Source organism: Heterocephalus glaber, unplaced genomic scaffold (assembly GCF_053883595.1).
Source record: "Heterocephalus glaber isolate CG9 unplaced genomic scaffold, H.glaber_assembly_v1.0 deba00000122, whole genome shotgun sequence".
Classification (NCBI taxonomy): Eukaryota; Metazoa; Chordata; class Mammalia; order Rodentia; family Bathyergidae; genus Heterocephalus; species Heterocephalus glaber.
This window is the reverse complement of record NW_028258138.1, coordinates 63,946,270-63,966,621: the sequence shown is the minus strand read 5'-3', so window position 1 is coordinate 63,966,621 and position 20,352 is coordinate 63,946,270. Positions and strand designations below refer to the sequence as shown.

General features: G+C 41.9%; 2 protein-coding genes across 14 annotated transcripts in view; one reads left to right on the top strand and one right to left on the bottom strand.

The window, feature by feature from the left end:
- Qtrt2 (queuine tRNA-ribosyltransferase accessory subunit 2) overlaps positions 1-17,722 on the bottom strand; it is a 41,779-nt gene extending 24,057 nt beyond the window's left edge. The window contains exons 1-3 of one of the 6 annotated variants that reach the window (XM_021263546.2): positions 17,520-17,722; positions 14,890-15,168; positions 13,536-13,832 (exon numbers count right to left, since the gene is read on the bottom strand). The gene's annotated coding sequence lies outside the window, so the exon portion shown is untranslated. The remainder of the gene's footprint in view (positions 1-13,535; positions 13,833-14,889; positions 15,169-17,519) is intronic. The other 5 variants (XM_087215784.1, XM_087215787.1, XM_087215786.1 and 2 more) reach the window with 5 other exon arrangements.
- Positions 17,723-17,774: 52 nt separating this feature from the next.
- Positions 17,775-20,352, top strand: part of Ccdc191 (coiled-coil domain containing 191) — a 94,507-nt gene continuing 91,929 nt past the window's right edge. For 2 of the 8 annotated variants that reach the window (XM_087215764.1, XM_021263437.2), the window contains exon 1: positions 17,775-17,996. In XM_087215764.1, the coding sequence (XP_087071890.1) occupies positions 17,907-17,996 (90 nt within the window). In that variant the 5' untranslated portion in view covers positions 17,775-17,906. Of the gene's footprint in view, positions 17,997-18,242; positions 18,401-20,352 lie in introns of those variants that run through there. The other 6 variants (XM_087215770.1, XM_004835695.4, XM_021263441.1 and 3 more) reach the window with 6 other exon arrangements.

The following is a 20,352-nucleotide window of genomic DNA, read 5'->3' as shown; positions in this document are numbered from 1 at the left end:
CCACAAGGTAAGCAGTTTTGCTCTACTAAGCAATCCTCACTCACTATGATGTTCTGCCTCACCACAGGTCCAAAGTGATGGGGTCAAGTGAACATGGACTGAAACCCCTGAAACCATGAGCCAAATTAAATCTTTTCTCTGTACAAGTTGACTAAATCAGGTATTTTGTCACAGCAATGGAAAACTTTCTAATACATAAGCACTATCATTAAAGATATTTAAGAAAGCAAATGTTATGTTTTAGGGAACATAAATTGTTATATTTAAATAAGAGAGCCGTAATAGTAATCAGAATCTTAGACATAAGAATAACTACTTTCTATATGGTCCAATGAGAGACTTCATGTTTAACAGAAATTATAAAAATTAGTATAAGTGTTTGAGGAAAGTATAACTAACACATCAGTATTTCAAGCTACCATAAATGTAGAAATATCAAAATAACTATCATTGGAACCCATGGAAATAGAGATTATTAAGAGAAAAAAATTCATATGCTTTAGCAATGAATACTATAAAAGCTATTTTTTTAAAAAATCTTGTTTATATACATTAAAATTCTTAAGAAAAAAAATATCCCTCCAAATTATACAAATATACTTACAGGCTAATAAGAATGTAATCTAGAAAATACAAGAGAAGACTCATAGTCCATATTTAACCTATTACATTCCTTTCACATATTAAAAATATACTTTATATTTTATACCAACAGAGTTCTGAAATAATTTGGTAGCAAAATTATAGACAGTATTTTGCAATCTAAGTAAGCAGCACAAAATTTATAGCAGAGAAAAGCACAAAGACAAGAAATACACTGTAAAGTTGATGAATCCAGCACCTGTTTCTCTAACTGAAGATTGGAACCAACTAATATGCAATACTACACTTTGAAAAAAACAAGAACTAATGGAAATTTAACAGACTGGGACTATTGCACAGTGCAATAACTTAAGCACTTCCTGCCCTCATACATCTGAGAGTGGAAGAAACTATTATAAGGAGTTATTTCAGAAAGGCCTAAAGACTTTAGGCTCCTCCCTTTACTCCAGAAATTCTGTCTTGTCCGAACTGTTCAGGGTTTGTAAAAAGGTTAAATGTACACATGAATTTTGTTTTGCTTTGTTTTTGAATCAGAGTCTTACTAAGTAGCCTTTAGAGGACCTCAAACTCACTATCCTCCTGCCTCAGTCCCCCAAGTCCTGGGATTACAGGTGTGCATCACCATGCCTGGCTATAACAAGTTGTATTTTTTTAAATTAAATTCACCTAAAGGTAGAAAGCGCCTTCATAGGATAAAACTAGTATGTTTGAAAAGTGTAAGATTCTAGAATGCTACCAGTTTTTATTATCTCTCCACCACCAAACTTATGGCTTCATTTCTCCAATTTATTAATAAGTGACATAAATGACTGACAATCAAAGCATCTGATGATTGTGACATAAAGTTTTCTGTGATGAATTAATTCAATTCCAAGTGAAAATAGCAAACTACGGTGCTTTAGTAAACCTGTGCTTACTATCCCAGGCCATTAGACTTCAGAAATGCTAATTGCAAAGTTATACCATTCCTACTAGAATCTCCAATCTCATCACTGCCATTACCTGCTCTGACATTTTATAAGTAATTTGAGGCTCCATAAGGTTAATCATAGTCTTAAAGCCATGCCCAAACTGTGACCAGCTTTTTTTTTTCTTTTTTGCATGAAGAAAAACTGTCTTGGGCCACAGGTAAAATATATAATATAGTTAATGTATAAAAGTGACAAAACTTCCCTTATCTTTTATATTTCTTATAATATTTGTTTCTAAAAGAGGATAATAAAAGGTGGGCTGCTGGTTAGATGTGGCTGGCAGGTCTTCAATAAAAAAGACCTGTGCTCATCATATTTTCCCTTTTGAGAAAGAGTAAATCTAACATGCTAAAAGACATAATCTGACTTTTTAAAAAGCATCCTACTGTGTAGCATGGCTACTCCAAGAAAAGATGGTATTTCAAAATTATACATGACATCTGTACATCTTTCTTCTCTCCAAGAACATACTGTGAAAAGTCATAAAAAGGAAACAGCAAGCTATTTGACCTGTGCCAACAAAATGACACATATGTTCAAAGAATGGCCACCTCCTATCCTCAAAGGCCTCACAGGTTTCCACTGCTTGTTGAGTTGGCCACTAGTCTGGGATCCGGTCTGCCTGGCAAGATATGAACCTGATCTTGTCCACATACCCCGCACAGACCCATCACTTAGAGACAGGCTCATATGACCAACCTCAGAAAATAAACAACAAAATCAGACTATTTTCTTAGAACCAAAAAGAAGCAGATGAGTCAGTGCATTCTTGCTTGGCTGAAGAATACCATTTGAGCAGCCAAATATAATGTTATGTGTACATGGAATCAGAAGAGTTATTAACATTTACACAGATAGTTAGGAAATTCACAGTTCTCGTAATACAGTCAAACTCAGATTTTCCAGGGTTGGACAAAGGCACTCTCCAAGTGTATGGCAGCTAGACCTGGAAGCAATTTGACTAACAAGACTCACCTTTCCCTTGGGGACCTCTCAGTTCTTTCCTTGCATAAGGAAAGAATAACAGGTTCATCACTTAAGAGAGGAGCCACAAGTGTATTCTACCATCCCCTCAATCCTGAAGGCATTTCCCCACATCTCCCCTTCCTACACTTTCCTCAACTGAAGAAACAGCATTTAAAAAAAAAAAAGAAAGAAAGAAATAGCATTTTTCATTCTTAATTCGAGGCCTGTCAATATAGGTCCTTGGTTGCTCAAGAAGATACCAGGCACCTGCTTTTTGATGTACTGTAGTTACAGACTCTTTTCATGGACATTTCGCTCTTTACTGGGACAGAACACCCAACACCCACAACTTGAAGGTCAGTTATATTTTGGCTAATGCCTTAGTCCACAGTCAGCTGGCTCCAAGACAGAAACAACCTGGTGAAAGTCATGGTGGAAAGAAGCTGCTCCACCCATGGCAGCCAGGAGAGTGAAGGGAGGCACAAGGGTAGCAGACACACCTTTCCGATCAGCCTTCCTTGGCCTCATCTCCTAACAGCGCATTCAGCTATGAAAGCATCGGTAGATGAATTCATGATGAATATAGTGTCCTCATGATATAATCACCTTCCAAAACTACCACTTCTGATCTGAATGCATGCAACTTTTAGAAGATATTCCAATATCTAATTATAACAACCCTTGCATGATACAATGCTTTAATCCCAAAAATTTAATATTCATAACTTTAAAGATCAAACTTGAAATCTTTAGCTTAGTATATGAACCCAACAGATAAGGTGGACAGAAGTACCCACTTACTTGAATTACACTTTGATGCTCTGTGCTCCTATTCTGCTGTGTGGGACTTCTTAAAAGTTCTACCCTGAGGAGGCTCCCCGGCTGCCATTCTACCACTCCCAGGGCAGAGGAGGTGAGCTGCACAGCCACCAGCAGCAGCCCCCGACACGAGAAGACACGTAAACAAGCCTCAAAAACAGACTTCCAGATCACCTACAACAACCCCAAATGGAAATGAGATGGAACAAGCTGATACTCAACAACCTGGACTCCCTGAACTGACAACAAAAGAGGATCTGGAAAAAATGAAATCAGATATAATTTCTCACATAACAGCACAGATTGTGCCCATAGTGCAAGACATGATTAATAAATCTAGAGAGGACACAGATAAAAAAAATAGAGGAGCTGAGGAACATGATGGAATGCCAACATAGGAAACAAATGCAATCCATAAAACAGATGCAAACATTTCCAGGAGATGAAAAACTCCATTGAAAGTCTATGCAGCAGAATGAACCAATGTGAGGACAGAATTTTAGATATAGAAGATAAGATTGCAATTAGTGACCAGGAAAAGAAAAATTGCTTTAAAATTGTAAGGGACTATGAGAAATCAATCCAGCAGCTGCTAGATGATGCAAGGAAGAATAACATAAGACTGACTGGAGTCAATGAAGAAACAGGAGAGAGTGCAGATGACATAAAAAAACTCCTCACAGAAGGGATGGCAGAAAACTTCCCAAGGAGGGGAAAAGAACTTGACAAACAGATAAGTGAGGCATATAGGACTCCAACTTGCCTTGATCAAAAAAAATCTACACATAGGCATATAATAGTTAGGATTCCAGAAACTCAACAGAAGAACAAAATCCTACAAGCACTGAGAGAGAAGAAACAAATCACATACAAAGGAAAGCCCATCAGAATCACAGCAGACTTCTCAATGCAAACCCTCAAGGCAAGAAGAGCTTGGAGTGACATATTTCAAGCCCTAAAAGAAAACAGCCTCCAACCCAGATTGATGTACCCTGCAAAACCATCTCTCAAAATTGATGGAGAAATAAGATACTTTCATGATAAAGAGCACCTCAGGAACTTCATGAATACCAAACCAGCACTCCAAAATATTTTAGACAATATCCTAGGAAAAGACAATGAGGATCACAACCCCAGGAAGCCCAGCAGAATGAATCCGTTGGGCATGACAAATTAAACGCAAAGGAGGAGAATCCAACAAAAAGAAAAAGTCATGACAAGGCTTTTAAAACTTTTAACTTCATCTCCCTAATGAGTGTATAATTCGATCTTGTTATTGTACTGATTAGCATTCTTCTGATTCTAGTGTTGCACACCTTTCCTTGTGCTGTACTGGCTATTTATCATCTTCTTGTGTCTACTTTATATTTGGCTTGTCTATTAATGAGCTGTAAGAGTTCTTTATATATTCTGGTCATGGGTTATATGCATTTTAAATATGGTCTATTTAAGGACTACTTTTCATTTTAACGATGTCATTTAAAGTTCTAAATTTTGATGGAATCTCATTTACCAATTTTTTTCTTTTATACGTCATGTTTTTTATATCCTAGGACTCCAATGTTTTAAGAAATGGGTAGGGGCCAGGGATTTAGCTCAGTGGTTCTGGCGCCTGCCTCTCAAGCGCAAGGTCCCGAGTTCGATCCCGGTACCAAAAAAAAAAAAAAAAAAGAAATGGGTACCTCTAAACCATCACAAGTAGTCCACAGTGATCACCCTTCACCCCAAACTGATCTATCATTAGTAGATTAAGAACTTTGGTTGCTAGTATTCTCACATGGTCTTAAGATTGGCTCTTAAATGCTCCTTTCAATCAGGGTTTTCTTTTGTGCCCCAGAGCCTCTATTTTATGATCAACTCTCATGGTCCCTCAACATGTTAAAAAATAACAGGGGCTGGGGATTTAGCTCAGTGGTTCTGCCACCTGCCCCTCAAGTGCAAGGTCCTGAGTTTGATCCCTGGTACCAAAAACAAACAAACGAAGAAAAGGTATTATAACAGATAAATACTATTGGCAGTGATTCTCTGTGCATATTAAGAAATCTAAGGACATCAGAGCATGTGCTTCAGCTGGAGGTTAACATTTAAAACTATAAAATGAAATTTTATCCAGAGCTAGAAGAACCAATCCTTCCTTTCCTCATTCACTGTTCAATAAGGTATATGGTAAAAAAAAATTTTTTCTATAGTACTAGGGATTGAACCCAGAGCTTACACATTGAACTACAACCCCAGCCTTTTCAATTCTTGCTCTGAGGCAGGGTCTTGCTAAGTCCCTAAATTAATTGCTCAGGCTGGCCTTGTAATCCTCTTATCTCAGCCTCCAAGAATGCTGGGATTACAAGCATGTGCCACCATGTCTAGGATTAAATTGGATATCCACACATAGAAGACTGAATCTAGAACCATTTATCTATAATATACTAAACAAGTCAATATGAATGAAACAAGTCAATATGAATCAAAGATCTAAATGTTAAGAGAAATATTTAATCTGCTAGAAGATAAATACTACAGATAAAACTTTTGAAGATAAAAGCATAGGCAAGGACTCATTGAATACAACCCCAATGGCACAAAAAATATTACCAGTAATCTATAAATGAGATGATAGCAAATTTAAAAGCTTCTGCACAGGAAAGGAAACAACCAACAGAGGGAAGACACTATCTACAGAATGGGAAAAAATGTTTCCAGCTGCACCTTGGACAGAGGACTAATATCTAGAATATACAAAGAACTCATAAAAATTTAGATCTGCCCCAAAATAAAAGACTGACTTAAAAAATGGGTAACTGAAACGAATACACTTCTCAGAAGAAAAAGTACAAATGGCCAATAAATGCATAAAAAATGTTCAACATTACTGGCCATTAAAGAAACACAATTAAAACAACATCGAGATTCCATTTTACCCCAGAAAGAATACCTATCATTAAGAAATCAAGTAACAAATGCTAGGTAGCAAGGCTGTAAGAAAAAGGGAACCTGTCTACATTGTTGGTAGGAATGTAATCTGGTACATCCACTATGGAAATCTTTATGGAGATTCTTCAAAAATCTAAAAACAGAAATTCCTTTAACCCAGCTATTCCCTTTGTAGGTATCTTCCCAAAAGAGTTAAAGACATTATATTACCATGATACTTCCACACCTGTGTTTACAGCAGCACAACTCATAATAGCTAAATCTTGAAAGCAGCCTGTATGTTCATCAACAGATGAATGGATTAAGAAAATGTGGTATTTATACACAATGGAGTACTACTTTGCCATTAAGAAGGATAAACTTGAGTCATTTGTAGGACAATGGATGAATCTTGAGACCATAATGTTGTGAAATAAATCAGATACACAAGCTTAAATATCACATGGTTTCTCTTATATAAAAAATCCAAATTATAAAGAAAAGCAAAATAAAACATAGATAATAGGAAGTAGGAAGATAGATCTTTTGCAAATGGGAAGGATCAAGAGATAGAAGAAGTAGGCAGAGAAACAGGATGAAAAGGGAAATTAATATGTGTTATGTACATGTACAAACTCTCCACAAGGAATGTAACCATTATGTAATGCAAACATGCACTAATAAAAAATAAGAACTGGAAAAAACACATATATGTGTATAGTGAGAAAGTAAAGACTGTCCATGCCTCTGGCATAACTGCACCTGTCCTTATACCTCTGGTGCCATCCATTCCCTCATCTGTCAGGAAAAAAGGGATTTAAAATGTTTCTTGAATGACTTTTCTACATACTGTCATGGAAAGATGTCTAAATTTTGCTAAGATGTCTAAACTTGTTGGAAGCAAGCATGTGATCACATTTTTTGTAAAAATAAAATTATAAATATTCATAAGTACATATCCACATCTCCCCATGTCCTCCACAGTTTCTACAATAATTATATATGGACAGAAAAAAGTCTGAAGGACTTCTAAGCAACATGGTATACTGAGTTGACTCAGCAATGACACAGAAATGATGGATTCTAAAATTCTAGAAAACAGAAAATGAGGGATATACTATACAAGTCATACACTATTTGGTAAAGGAAAAAGAGATACTGAATAATGTTAAATTTTTTATTTAAGTGTTAAAAGTTTAGAAGTAACCATTACAAAAATTAGTGACAGAATAAATAATTTCCAAACCTTTTAGGAAAAGATTGATGAGAATAAGAAAAAACTGATTAATCCAATGAAGACAAGAGAGACCAATTAAAGTATAAAAAAAAGAGAAAATACAAATTAAGATGGTAGAAGTCCAAATATCAGTAGTTACAATAAAGTTACATTAATTACTCCTACTGAAAAGCATAACAATAGTGGTAACTAACATTTACAAGGTATTTACTATGGCTCAAGTACTATTCTTGACATATGAATTCCATTAATCCTCATACCAAGTATACAATGTATATGCTATTATTATCTGTATTTTATAAATCAGTAAATGAGGCTAATAAAGTCACCAGGGAAAGTGGCAAAACTAGTATTTAAATTATGAAAGTCAGGCCAGGTGTGGTGGTGCATGGCTGTAATTCCAGGTCTCGGGCAGGTGAGGCAGGAAGATCACAATGAGTTCAAGGCCAGCCTGGGCTACATCTGAGTTTAAGGCTAGTCTGAATCACACAGCGAGATGCTGTCTCAAAAATAAATAAATAAATAAATAAATAAATAATAAATAAAGGAAATTCACCTTTAGAGCTGTATGATTAGTCTAATAGGCTGGTAGCTTATTGGAAGTCCATTTTATCCTTAAGTACATGCAACATTTACTTATTAACTACAATATTAAGATATAATGGGGGGGGCAGGCATGTAGTTCAGTGGCACCGTGCCTGCCTAGCAAGTGCAAGGTCCTGAGTTTGATTCCCAGTACAGAGGAAAAAAAAGACATAATTTTGGTTATATTTCCAATTTTGCTACAGCATTATTTCTGCACTTCTTTTCCCTTCTCCCTTCTTTGCCTTTAATCCATCCTTCCAGCCTCTACAACTTTTTTCCATACTCACTCAAACATTTAAACATATTTGTTTACAAGGTGGGAGGTTACTTTTACCCAAATGGAAACTACTTCAATTTGTTTTTCTCTCAAGAACACACAGTGGATATCTATCCCAAAGCGATGTGGAGCTTAACTTATCCTCTAAAAAGAACTACTTCATGACAGGTTATAGTTTGAATATAACACAAATTAACTGTTATGCCATGCGAGCGAGAAAATCACCAAACACTGGGACAAAGACAAAGTTAAAACTGAAAGGAGTTTATTCACGCACGTGGACTTCACCCTCTAAAAGGAGTGAAGCCCTGAAGCAGGGAACAGCACAGCTTTTATAGGTAGCTCAAACAAAGAAGTTCAGGGAGAGGGCAACATGTTTTTCAACCAGTTGCAGAATATTTTTCACATCCCAGCTATCTTATCAAGACAGGACATTCTGTGGTTACAGGGTTCAGTGGTTACAGGGAGGCACCAGGCACCATCTGTTTCCAGGGAGCAATAAAGCATGTTCACAGAAGCAGAGCAAGCAGTTAGAAAAACATCTTCAGGGGAATTCCAACACTCTGTAAGGGGAGGGGCACAAGGGGAGTTCACTCACAGGCCAAGATGGCGTTTCTTAGGTTCACTTTGGTCTCACATTCCCCACTGGTTTTTGTACAAAATCAAACCTTTGATTCATTTCTGTCATATTTTTCCTCAGGGAAGGGTTCATACATTTGATTCAGCAACATCATCCTTACATTATCTACCTATTTGGACACATATCCGGTTATGCGTCTCAGCATGCAGGGTCCCACTATTACAATTATCATGATAATTACTAGGGGACCTGCTACAGCAGATAGTAGGGTGGTCAACCAAGGGGACCAACTGAACATAGATTGGTACCAATTTCTTTCCCTATTTTGGTTTCAAAATTTATTTTTGACATTGTCTCTGACCCTGGCTAATGTTTGTCTGATAACACCGGATTTATTTGCATAGAAACAGCAGCTTTCCCCTAGAGCGGCACATAATCCTCCCTGTTTCATGAACAATATCTCTAGACCTCATCTGTTTGGGAGAACCACCTCTGCTAAAGAGCCTACCTGATTTTCTAGTTTAGAAATGGAGTCTTCTAAGTACCCTATGTCTTGGGAGACTCAGTGGCTGAGCTGTTTGAAGGCCGAATCTTGGAGAATCAGAGCTGAGGTCCCCACGGCTGAGGTCCTGCTATACCTGCTGTGAGTAAAGCCAGGATGAGGACAGTCACAGGACCGGCTCATCTTATATGAGAGTAGCCCAAGAGGTGGTCCCGCCCCGCTGTTCCATCAAAATAGAGCACGTGAGGCATGAGGCTTACCAGGTAACAAATAGAGTGGTTGTGTTCAAACTGATTTCCTATGATACACTTAGTCAGTCCCAGATTATAAGCCCACCAGGTATTGTTAGGGGCAGAATAAGTTTTAGATGAGTCAGGTGTTATCCACAGACTACAGATAAGATTTGATGTTAAGTCAGAGGTCTGGTCAAAAGTCGATCCAGCCAAACAGGTCCCCATCCCTTGTATTGATTCAAGAGTTACCTTGGGGGCTTCCCAGGAACAGAAGCCAGTCTCATTTACAGGGTGCTGGACGGCGATGCCAATGTAGAAAGGGGGGGTAGGGTCTAAGCACAATCTCGGGCAAGGTCAGGGTCAGTCTGATTGAGCACTTGGTGAACCAGGGAGAGCATAGTCATTAAGGGGGTTTGGGATTGTCTGTGTCATGTTTTTTTGTGATTGTTTCAGGGGGTCTGGTGTCTCTATAGGGTAGGGTTTGAATATGTCAGTGCTTGGCCCTACCGGCTGAACATCTGGAGACCTGGTCAGGGAAGTCCTTCGCAGAAAATAAGGCTCCCCTCTTTGTATGGTGAAAAGGGTTCCTGGGTCCCTGCCTGTAACGTACAGCTGGAGTGCCCACATCATTCCTGTTAGCCAATTAACCTTTTTTGGGTCTAGTATTTTGATGGTAATGGGATATTTAGCCTCATTACCTGGGTTAGCAGTGGTGTGGGTGATCGTGATCCAGATATCATTTTTCCAAGGGGAGACCAACTCACAACCCCAAGCTGCACAATGGCCTGTCTCCCCACCTTTGCAATTTGTGTCTAGATTATAAGCCCCACAAGCATAAAACTGTAGTGGGCCAGTGGACTTCCCACTTTGTCTTATATATATGGCTTCTCATCTTGGGCACCAGTGGTGGGTGCCCGGAATGGAGCGGGTAAATAAGGCACAAAGGGTAGTGTTAAAAGAGACCGACTGGGTTGTTTTGAGAAGGGTTAACTTTTGTATAATGGTGCCTTCCTCAGAATGTCTCAACTCCCAATCTATTACTTTTGGGATATAGGGATTTTTGGCAGTCCTGGGAGGAGAGGTGGCTGTTGGGGAAACAACTGTCACAATAATCAAGAACAAAATCATCAGAATCTCTTTTCTCATCCCAGTCTTATCTTGACGTCGTCTGGTTGACTGATGATCCTCCATTTGTCCTCCAGGGTGTCCTCAGGAGCTGCTTTGATGTGGCAGTGATGTATCCACAGTGTTTTCCCTGCGGCCTTTACAGCAGATGGTGTCGTCAAGATCACCTGGAAAGGTCCTTCCCAGTGTGGCTCCAGAGCCTTAGACGAATGTCTCTTTATCAGTACCAGATCTCCAGGCTGAAATTTATGGTGGGTGACATCAGGTCAAGGGGCTAGCCTGACCTCCCGAACTCGATTCCACAGTTCCTGTTGGATTACTTGGAGGGCTTTTAAAGAATTTAACAAAGTATGATTTTCACCTTCTGATATATCTTCCAAATTTACCCTGGGCGGTAAGGGAGGTGGTCTCCTGAACATGATTTCATAAGGAGTTAATTTTTCTATATAAGGAGCGCACCTAGCCTGCAAGAAGGCCAGCGGGAGGAGGTCTGGCCAGCTTCCTCCAGTTTCCAAAACAAACTTAGTTAATGTTTCTTTTAAGTTATGGTTCATCCTTTCCACTTGCCCTGAACTTTGTGACCGATAGGCACAATGAAGTTTCCAATCAATGTTAAGGGCCTTGGCCACCAATTGGGATACCTTAGCCATGAAGGCCAGGCCATTGTCAGACCCCAGAGTATGGGGGAGGCCAAATTGGAGGATGAGCTCCTGTAACAACTTTTTACTGACTATCGTAGCTCTCTCCTTTAGTAGGGAAGGCTTCTACCCATCCAGAGTAAGTGTCTACCCAAACCAACAGTTACCTATATTCATGGCTGGGCTTGACTTCAGTAAAATCCAATTCCTAAAATTCCCTGGGATGCTCACCTCAGCGTTGAGCTCCCCCACCTGTGGATGCTGACTTGGCATTTACCTGGGCACACGGCTGGCACCTAGAACAGATATCCTGAACCATGACAGCAAGTCTCTGAGTCAAAAACCTGGAGCTCACTAGTTGTCTGAGTTTTTCTCCAAGGTGAGTAGACTGGTTTATTTGTTGAATTAGCTGTCGGCCAAGAGCCTGAGGCAAGCAAACTCCCAGTCGGGATGACTCCACCATCCATTTTTATCTTTTATAGACCCCACCCGGGCATTTTGTTCCTCTTCCCCTGATGAGTAATATGGCTTAGTTGGCAGCTCAGGAAAACCTTTAAGGAGTGGGGGGGGGGGGCTGTCCCCACTGGTTTTCTGGCAGCCAGTTAAGCAGCTAGATCAGCCTTTTGATTTCCTATGGCCTCCAGTGTGTCGGGCCTCTGGTGTCCCTTGCAATGCATTATAGCCACTGATTTAGGCTTCCATACGGCTTCTAGCAAAGCTAAGATCTCATGTTTATTTTTGATGTCCTTTCCTGCTGACGTGTGCAGGCCCCGTTGCTTATATATCTCTTCATGAACATGTACAGTTGCAAAGGCATACCAACTGTCCGTGTAGATATTAACAACCTTTCCTTTACCCAGGTTTAAGGCCTGAGCAAGAGCTATCAGCTCAGCTCATTGGGCTGAAGTTCCAAGTCCTAGGGCAGTGGCCCATCTTGTTACTCCCTGGCCATCTACTACCACTGCCCCCGCATACCTGACTCCTTGTTTGACGAAGCTGCTCCCATCCGTGAAGAATGTTTCTTCAGGGTCCTACAGGGGCACATCCCACAAATCAGGTCTGGTCGTGGTTATGTCCTGGAGGGTCCCTGGCAGTCATGTAGCAGAGTTGTCGGGTCTGAGGCTGGCAGCAGGGTCGCAGGGTTTAAGGTAGTGGCTTCTGTGAACTTGATCCAGGGCTGGTCAATCAGGAGCACCTGATATTGAGTCAGTCTAGCATTTGACATCCAAGGCTCAGAGCCTCCTCGAAGCATGGAGGAGACTGCATGAGGTGCACTAATCATGAGCCCCTGACCCAAGCTTAACTTGTCCTGCTCCTTTATGAGGAGGGGTGTCACTGCGATGGCTCTGAGACAGGGTGGCCAGCCAGTGGCCACAGGATCAAGTCTTTTAGACAAATAAGCCATGGGTCTTTTCCAGGGTCCTAAAGTTTGAGTAAGGACCCCTTTTGCCACTCCGTCTTTCTCAGCCAGGAACAACTGGAAAGGCTTTCTGATGTCTGGTAGGGCCAAAGCTGGTGCCTGAACAAGGGCTTGTTTTAAGGTCTCAAACATCCTCTGTTCGGTTTCTGTCCATACTAAGGGTGTGTTCCCTCTGGCTGTGGCTGCATATAGGGGCTTTGCGATCTCCACAAACCCTATAATCCAGAGTTGGCAGTAGCCAGCAGTTCCCAGGAACTCACGCACCTGTCTTTTTGTGGTGGGTGTTGGGATCTGTAATATAGCTAGTTTTCATCTCTGGAACAATTGTTGGGTGCCCCCATCAATTTTGTACCCAAGATAAGTGACCCAGGAGGCACAGATCTGGGCCTTTTTGGCTGACACTCCATATCCCAATTTCTGTAACAGTCTCAACAAGTCTTTAGTACCTGCCATACAGGTGTCCTGATAATCAGCCGCTACTAGGTCATCTACATACTGCAGAAGGGTCACCTCAGGATGAGACACTCTGAACGGAGCCAAGTCCCTATTTAGAGCCTCATCAAACAGGGTGGGAGCATTTTTGAACCCTTGTGGCAGTCTTGTCTAGGTCAGTTGTCCTGAGTACCCTCCTTCCGGGTCCACCCATTCGAAAGCAAAAAGGGGCTAACTCACCTCAGCCAATGGCAGACTGAAGAAGGCATCTCTGAGGTCCAGGACAGTGCAAACTTGTCATTGCAGAGGCAGGAGGCTTAGCAGGGTATAGGGATTTGGCACAGTGGGGTGTACAGTCTCAGTTCTTTTGTTTACCTCTCAGAGGTCTTGGACAGGCCTGCAGTCAGAAGGACCAGGCTTTTGGACAGGCAGGAGTGGAGTGTTCCAAGGTGATTGGCATGGCTTTAAGATTCTGGCATCTAGAAGTCGGTTGATGTGTGCCCAAATCTTTTCTTTTGCCTCTTTCTTGATGGGATACTGTCAGACAGAAACTGGCTGGGCATTAGATTTTAAACGGATCGCTATTGGAATTTGGTGGCTTGCCAGTCCGGGGGGGTTAGTTTCAGCCCATATGAGTGGAAATTCTTTTTGTAACATTTTAATCTGTCCGAGCGATTCGTCCTTTGGCTCCACGAGTAACAGGTATTCAGAAGTCAATGGACAAGTCACCATAATCTTGATAGTCCCCTGAGGGACGCCTAGTTTTAAATTTGCCTTTTCTTCTGTAAAGGTAATTGTGGCTCCCAATTTTCTCAACAGGTCCCTACCTAGCAGGGGGTATGGACACTCCAGAATCACCAAGAACAAGTGGGTCACCTGCCCATGACCCAAGTCTACCGTTCGTGCAGTTGTCCACTTATAACCTTTTGTGCCTTTGCCAGTAGCTCCAAAGTCTCTTGCTCTGTCAACTTTCCCAAAGGTTTTGTTAGTACCGAATGAGCTGCTCCGGCGTATACCAGGAAATTAATTGGTGTGCCCCCAATTTTTAATTTTACCATGGGCTTGCAGGGGCTCAGTTTGAACAAGCCCTGACCTTCCTATTCCATATACTCAAAGGCCAAAACCTCCTGTGTTTTTTTCTGGTTCTGTCCCTTTTTTTCTTTTTTGAGGGGGCACTCATTTTTCCAATGTCCAGTCTGTTTGCAATAGGCACATTGGTCCCTTCCGAGCTTAGGCCATGGGGGTCTCTCTGGCTTGGGTCTCCCAGTCTGTTTGCTTGTCTCATAGTTTTTGAGAGCAGCAATGATAAACCTTTCTTAACCTCCTGGCGACTGCCTCTTCCGGGGAGTCCCGATTGTCAAAAACCTTTTGTGCTATACTCAGGAGCTCAGACCTGTTTTTTCCCTCAAACCCTTCCAATTGCTGAAGTTTTTTTTCTAATATCTGGGGCCACCTGAGACACAAAAGCCAGATTTATCACAGCTGTGTTTTCTGGAGTATCAGGATTAATAGGTGTATAGACCTGATATGCCTCTAAAAGGCACTCTAAGAAAGCCTCAGGGGACTCCATCTTATTCTGTTTCACCTCACTCACCTTGGTCAAATTAGTCGGCTTCCTAGCCACTTGGCGGAGTCCCTGTAAAAGGTGATGGTGGTAACTGGCCAGGTCTCTCCTATCTGCATCAGTGTTGGGGTCCCAGTCTGGTAGGCGGGTCGGCACTTCAGCCTCTGCTCTCTGCAGATAAGCTGGAGTGCTGGGACCAAGGTCGGGGTTGGGACCTAGGGCCGCTTTGATGGCCTCCTGGAAAATTCAGTCCCATTCCTCTGTGGTGAAGAGGGTATGGAAGAGTTGTTGACAGTCATCCCAGGTGGGCTGATGAGTATGAAAAACAGACTATAGAAAATGAATTAAGGCCTGGGGTTTTTCTGAAAAAGGAGCAATTTGATTTCTCCAATTATAAAGGTCACCGATAGTAAAAGGAACATACATGAATCCCCCACCGGGTTCAACCTGTTTGAAAGGAAGGACAGTGGACGTTACCTGACTGGTCGCCCCTTGAGGCTTGTAAGACTGTCCTGACTGGGTATGAGGGGGAGACAGGAGTAAGATGGTGTGGGTGGGGCAGAGGGATTAGTGGGGGCGGAATCAAAAGGAGAGTCAGGGTCTTCTTCAGGTTCTTCATCCTGGGTCCGATACAGGGGCGGAAGAGGTCAGAAGTTGTCCTTGTCCCACAGAGCCTGGAAAACCTTACGTTTTAAAAGAGGCTTACTAACAAACACATTCGCCGTCTCTCGGGAACTCTGCCATCGGATGAAATGGCGATGGACCTTATTTTTGCTAAACCTAGATGACTGGGCAACTCTCGGACAGGTAAGAAAAGAGGTGGGGTCTTCTACTAGGTCCATCCAAACATCAATATAAGGGAATTGATCCAGGTGATGGGGCCCTCCCTTTCCCGTGACCCGATTCCAAACCTGTCAGGTAGCCTGAATGCTAAAAGTTCCCACACTCAGACATCCCACCCCGAACGACGGCCACTCTAATTGACACAGGGTCCGGAGTTTTCCTTTTGAGAACTTGATGCCAAATTCATGTGCTTTCTGTGGGGTATAAATCTGAGAGAAATGTTGTAACACACAATCAAAGGGGGGTGGAGGGAGCAGATTGTCCGGTTCCCATGGTTTACTGCAAAAAGAGACTGGAAGCAAATGGCACACAGAGCAAGCTGACAGACAACAGACAACAGATACACAGATATTTAGACAGACTATAGCCTTCTCTACCAAAGAGATAAACTGACCAGGGGACTTCCTACCATTGAGGCAAAGTCCCGGGTGTGGGAATTAGCGCCGTGTCCGACTTCCCTTTCGCCCTCTGTAGGATCCACTGACTATTATGAGATTCTCACCTGACCTCTGGAGGTTTTCCAGATAAACTCCCTTCAGGATGGCTGGAACAACCCGAATCCTCTGCTTGGGACCCGAGCTCCCAGGGGCCTGATCAAATGGTCAAGGTGGCCTCCCCGGGCCTATCTTGGGCCACAGCGGCCTGAGACAGGGGCCATCTGCCAGACAGAAGTCACCAAGTGATGGTGACCTCCCTGGGGCCTCCAAAATGTTATGTCATGCGAGTGAGAAAATCACCAAACACTGGGACAAAGACAAAGTTAAAACTGAAAGGAATTTATTCACGCACGTGGACTTCACCCTCTAAAAGGAGTGAAGCCCTGAAGCAGGGAACAGCACAGCTTTTATAGGTAGCTCAAACAAAGAAGTTCAGGGAGAGGGCAACATGTTTTTCAACCAGTTGCAGAATATTTTTCACATCCCAGCTATCTTATCAAGACAGGACATTCTGTGGTTACAGGGTTCGGTGGTTACAGGGAGGCACCAGGCACCATCTGTTTCCAGGGAGCAATAAAGCATGTTCACAGAAGCAGAGCAAGCAGTTAGAAAAACATCTTCAGGGGAATTCCAGCACTCTGTAAGGGGAGGGGCACAAGGGGAGTTCACTCACAGGCCAAGATGGCGTTTCTTAGGTTCACTTTGGTCTCACATTAACCACTCCCTTTTTGGTGGACATTTAACTTACAGGGCAGGTCCTAGGATCGCTGCAACGTCTGAGGGCATAGCTTCCCTGACCTCGTTTTCCACCAATTTCAAGTGAATTTTAACTTGCAGTTGCTGGCTTTGTATTGATTTGTCAAAGAGAAAAACTGAGTCTGAGAGTAAGTTTCCTAAGGCCATACATCCAACAAGTAGCTGGTTCAAAGCACTGGCTCGAAATCTCCACTCTGCTTCATAAACCCATATATACAAGAGTGGATTGTCTCTGACAACATCTAAGCTCAGCCAATTAAGGTTGGGTTCATTTACCCAAAGGCTTTTCCGGGGTCCCAGACCTCGCTAAGCGCCTAGCTCTGGAGAACATCCTACCCTCCCAAGTACCCTAGTTAGTTTAGAAAAGAATCTTCTCCAGGAACTTGGCCCAGAGGCTGGTCGAAAGGCGGACCTTAGTTCTCAAGAGATGTCAGCGACGCTCACATGATTTGAGAGTCCCCGAACTTGGAGAAGCCAAGATCCACCAGGAAACTCAAAAAACGGAAGGAGGGACATGTAGCAGGTACAATTACAATTCTGTAACATAACCAGGAAGGGCCTGGGCGCGACGTGACTCGTTCATAACTAGCAGCCCTACATCAACAAAGAAAAAGAAGCACTTACCGGCAAACTCCACAAGTCTTTTGGGCTCTAGAACTCCCCAAACTCCTCACAGATCATAACCACGTGTCCAGCTCACAGAATTCTTGGTCCTCCCAAACCACCGCCTCCGGTGCAGAGCCAATCAGGAAGCTATACGTTATCACCAAGCGCCAAAAAGAAGCAAAGGTCCTTGGATGCAAGCCCTGAGGACCCTGGGTGTTGCCGTGGTAACTGAGCAAACACATTCAGACTGCGCAAAGCTTTCTGGGAGTAGTGGTTCCGCGCCGCCAGACACTTGCTCTTCTTGAGTGAGTGGAGGAACTACAACTCCCAATACAACCCGGAAGCAGCGTGAGCAGAAGGGCGGTTGTTGCAGCTGTGGCCTCTGTCCGGACTTGAACCTGGAAAATGCTGCTGGCGTCCCAGGAAAGGTCCACTTCAAGGAAGAGCTTGGGGCTGAATCGCTGGAAATGGTTCGCGAGGAAGCAGAATCCCAAGGTGATCCGTATCGGGAGCTTGAGAGGGCAGGGACAGGCCCAAGACGCTGCCTAGTCCCGAATCCAGCCGCTTCCCTCCCACGGTTCCCCCCTCTTCCCTCCAGGGAACCTTTACCTGGCCTTGTCGGCATCAGGTCCAACACTGACCTGAGTGAAGTGGTTCTAGGAGCTGAAGGGTCTGTGTATCTCACGGCTTTGGTGGGCAGCATCATGGAAGAACTGTTTCCATCTAACGCTTTTTTTTAAAACCCGAGAACTCTGCTAATGCCCACCAGGGTGAAGGCAATTCGCGCGCTTAGCCCTCACCCTCTCCTGCCACCAATTTTAGGATACTTCCTGCGTATTTCATTTTTTGTTTTGCAAATCTGGAGCAACTGATTTTTATTGAAAAGGAGAGATCATCACGTTGAGTACTCTGTTTATATCCCCTCCCTTCCAATTTTACATAAACTAAATAAACTCAGCAATCCAAGTGTTTATTAAATATATCAGGACTTGATTCGCATGGGAATTTCTAAATTCAACCATCATTAAAGGGGAAGGGTGTAAAGGCGGGTAATAGGGAGCATGAATGTGATCAAAATACATCATATACATTGAAATCCTCCGGAAAACGTGATTGAGGGAGAGGGAAGAAAGGTAATGGGGGGAGGGTGATTAAAGTAAGTTATGTGCATGTTCCCCCCAAAATCCTCTGTATATCTGTTACCTCTTTTAATGCACTAGCTCCTGATGACACGAAAAAATAACCTTATTTTAAACTTGAAACATATACAAAGTCACAGTCACACTTTGTATGCCATTCAGACTACCTTTTTAACAGTCACAAAAATAAACGCTATAGATGTAAATGAAAGCACTAAGACAGAGAGGCTTCTTAGCTTTGAGCTTCAGAGCAGTTTCATCAACTATTTTCACCTTTCAGTTACACTTTGCTTAAAAAAATCCTGTAGATGAGTGGCCTTTGCGAGGTTCCCGTGCAATTGTTCTCGTGGTTTATTCTAAAATATACCAACTACAGGCACAAGACATATTCCACTTAGTGAATATCTTGCTTCAGATACTGAAGGGCTTACCCTGGGGCATTAAAGAAACTTGGAAACTGAGGCTGGTCCTATTGCAATGGATCAGTTGCATAATAGACTGGTTCCAAAATAGCTTATGAACATAGATTTGAAGAAGAAAAGTGAAAAATTGGGACACTCTCTTAGGACTCCAAAAGGAGGGACTTTTGCTGATACTGCTCATTGTTACTGATAGATGATTTAAAAAGTTAAAACGCGAGCTCTTTGAAGTTCAGTTTATTTATTTATTTATTTATTTTGATACCAGGAATAAATTTTTTTTTTTTTATGGTACCTGGGATTGAACTCGGGTCCTTGCGCTTGCGCAGCAGGCGGCGAAACCACTGAGCTACATCCCCGGCCCTAGTTATGTTTTGATAGAATCAGCTCTTTCTTTGTTGTAGTGAAAAAGTTATTCAGTAGTACAGCTTCATTAATTAGTTATCTGTGAGATGCTTTAAGATGAAGTGTTAGGTAAGTGAAAGAGTTTTATATCTTTCCCACCTCTATGTCTTAGTATGCTAGTATAGATATCACCTTATTATAAAAATGCAGCTGAATTTTTAGCCAAGCAAATGTCTCTTTTTTAATTTTTTTTTTTTTTTTTTTTGTACGGGTGATCAAACTGCAGTGCTGCTTAGCTAATTAGATCCCTGGCCCAAATGCCTCTTTTTAAGAAGTGACTATTTGAGGGAATTCTGCAAGCTTCTGGGAGTTAACAGTAAAGAAAGAAGGTTCTTTAATGGTCTTATTTCTAGTTTTAGATTAATATCAGGGTAGAAAATAATTTCTTTTCTGCTTCATTTTCTGCTTGGTAAAGCAGTAGAAGTCAAATGTTAACTCTTTTCCCAACCCCCCTGTTCTTGTTGACCAAACATATTTCTGATGTGGGAAAAGATGGAAAAGCATCTGGCTACAGGCAACTCTTGAAAAAAGGAGAATAACATACCCTTCCCCAAGCAGAAAATCACTTGGATAGTCTGGTTAATTAGTCAGTGCTTCTTTGGGTTCTTATGAAGAATATTATACACTGGATTTCTGTATCTTATAACCATGGGAGCTTTAAAAAATACTTATGTCTGGGCCCAATCCCAGACCAATTAAATCAGAATGTCAGGTTAGGCCTAGATAAGAAATAATGACCTAGAGACATCTTTAGGCCTCTTTCTTGTATTGTTAGTTTGTGTTCGTTCATTGGTAAATAGTACTGAATTTTCCAGTGAAACATTTTGGGGACTAAAAGGATACTATCACGGGATTTAATCAGAAGGCTAGATTAAGTGGCTAAATTGA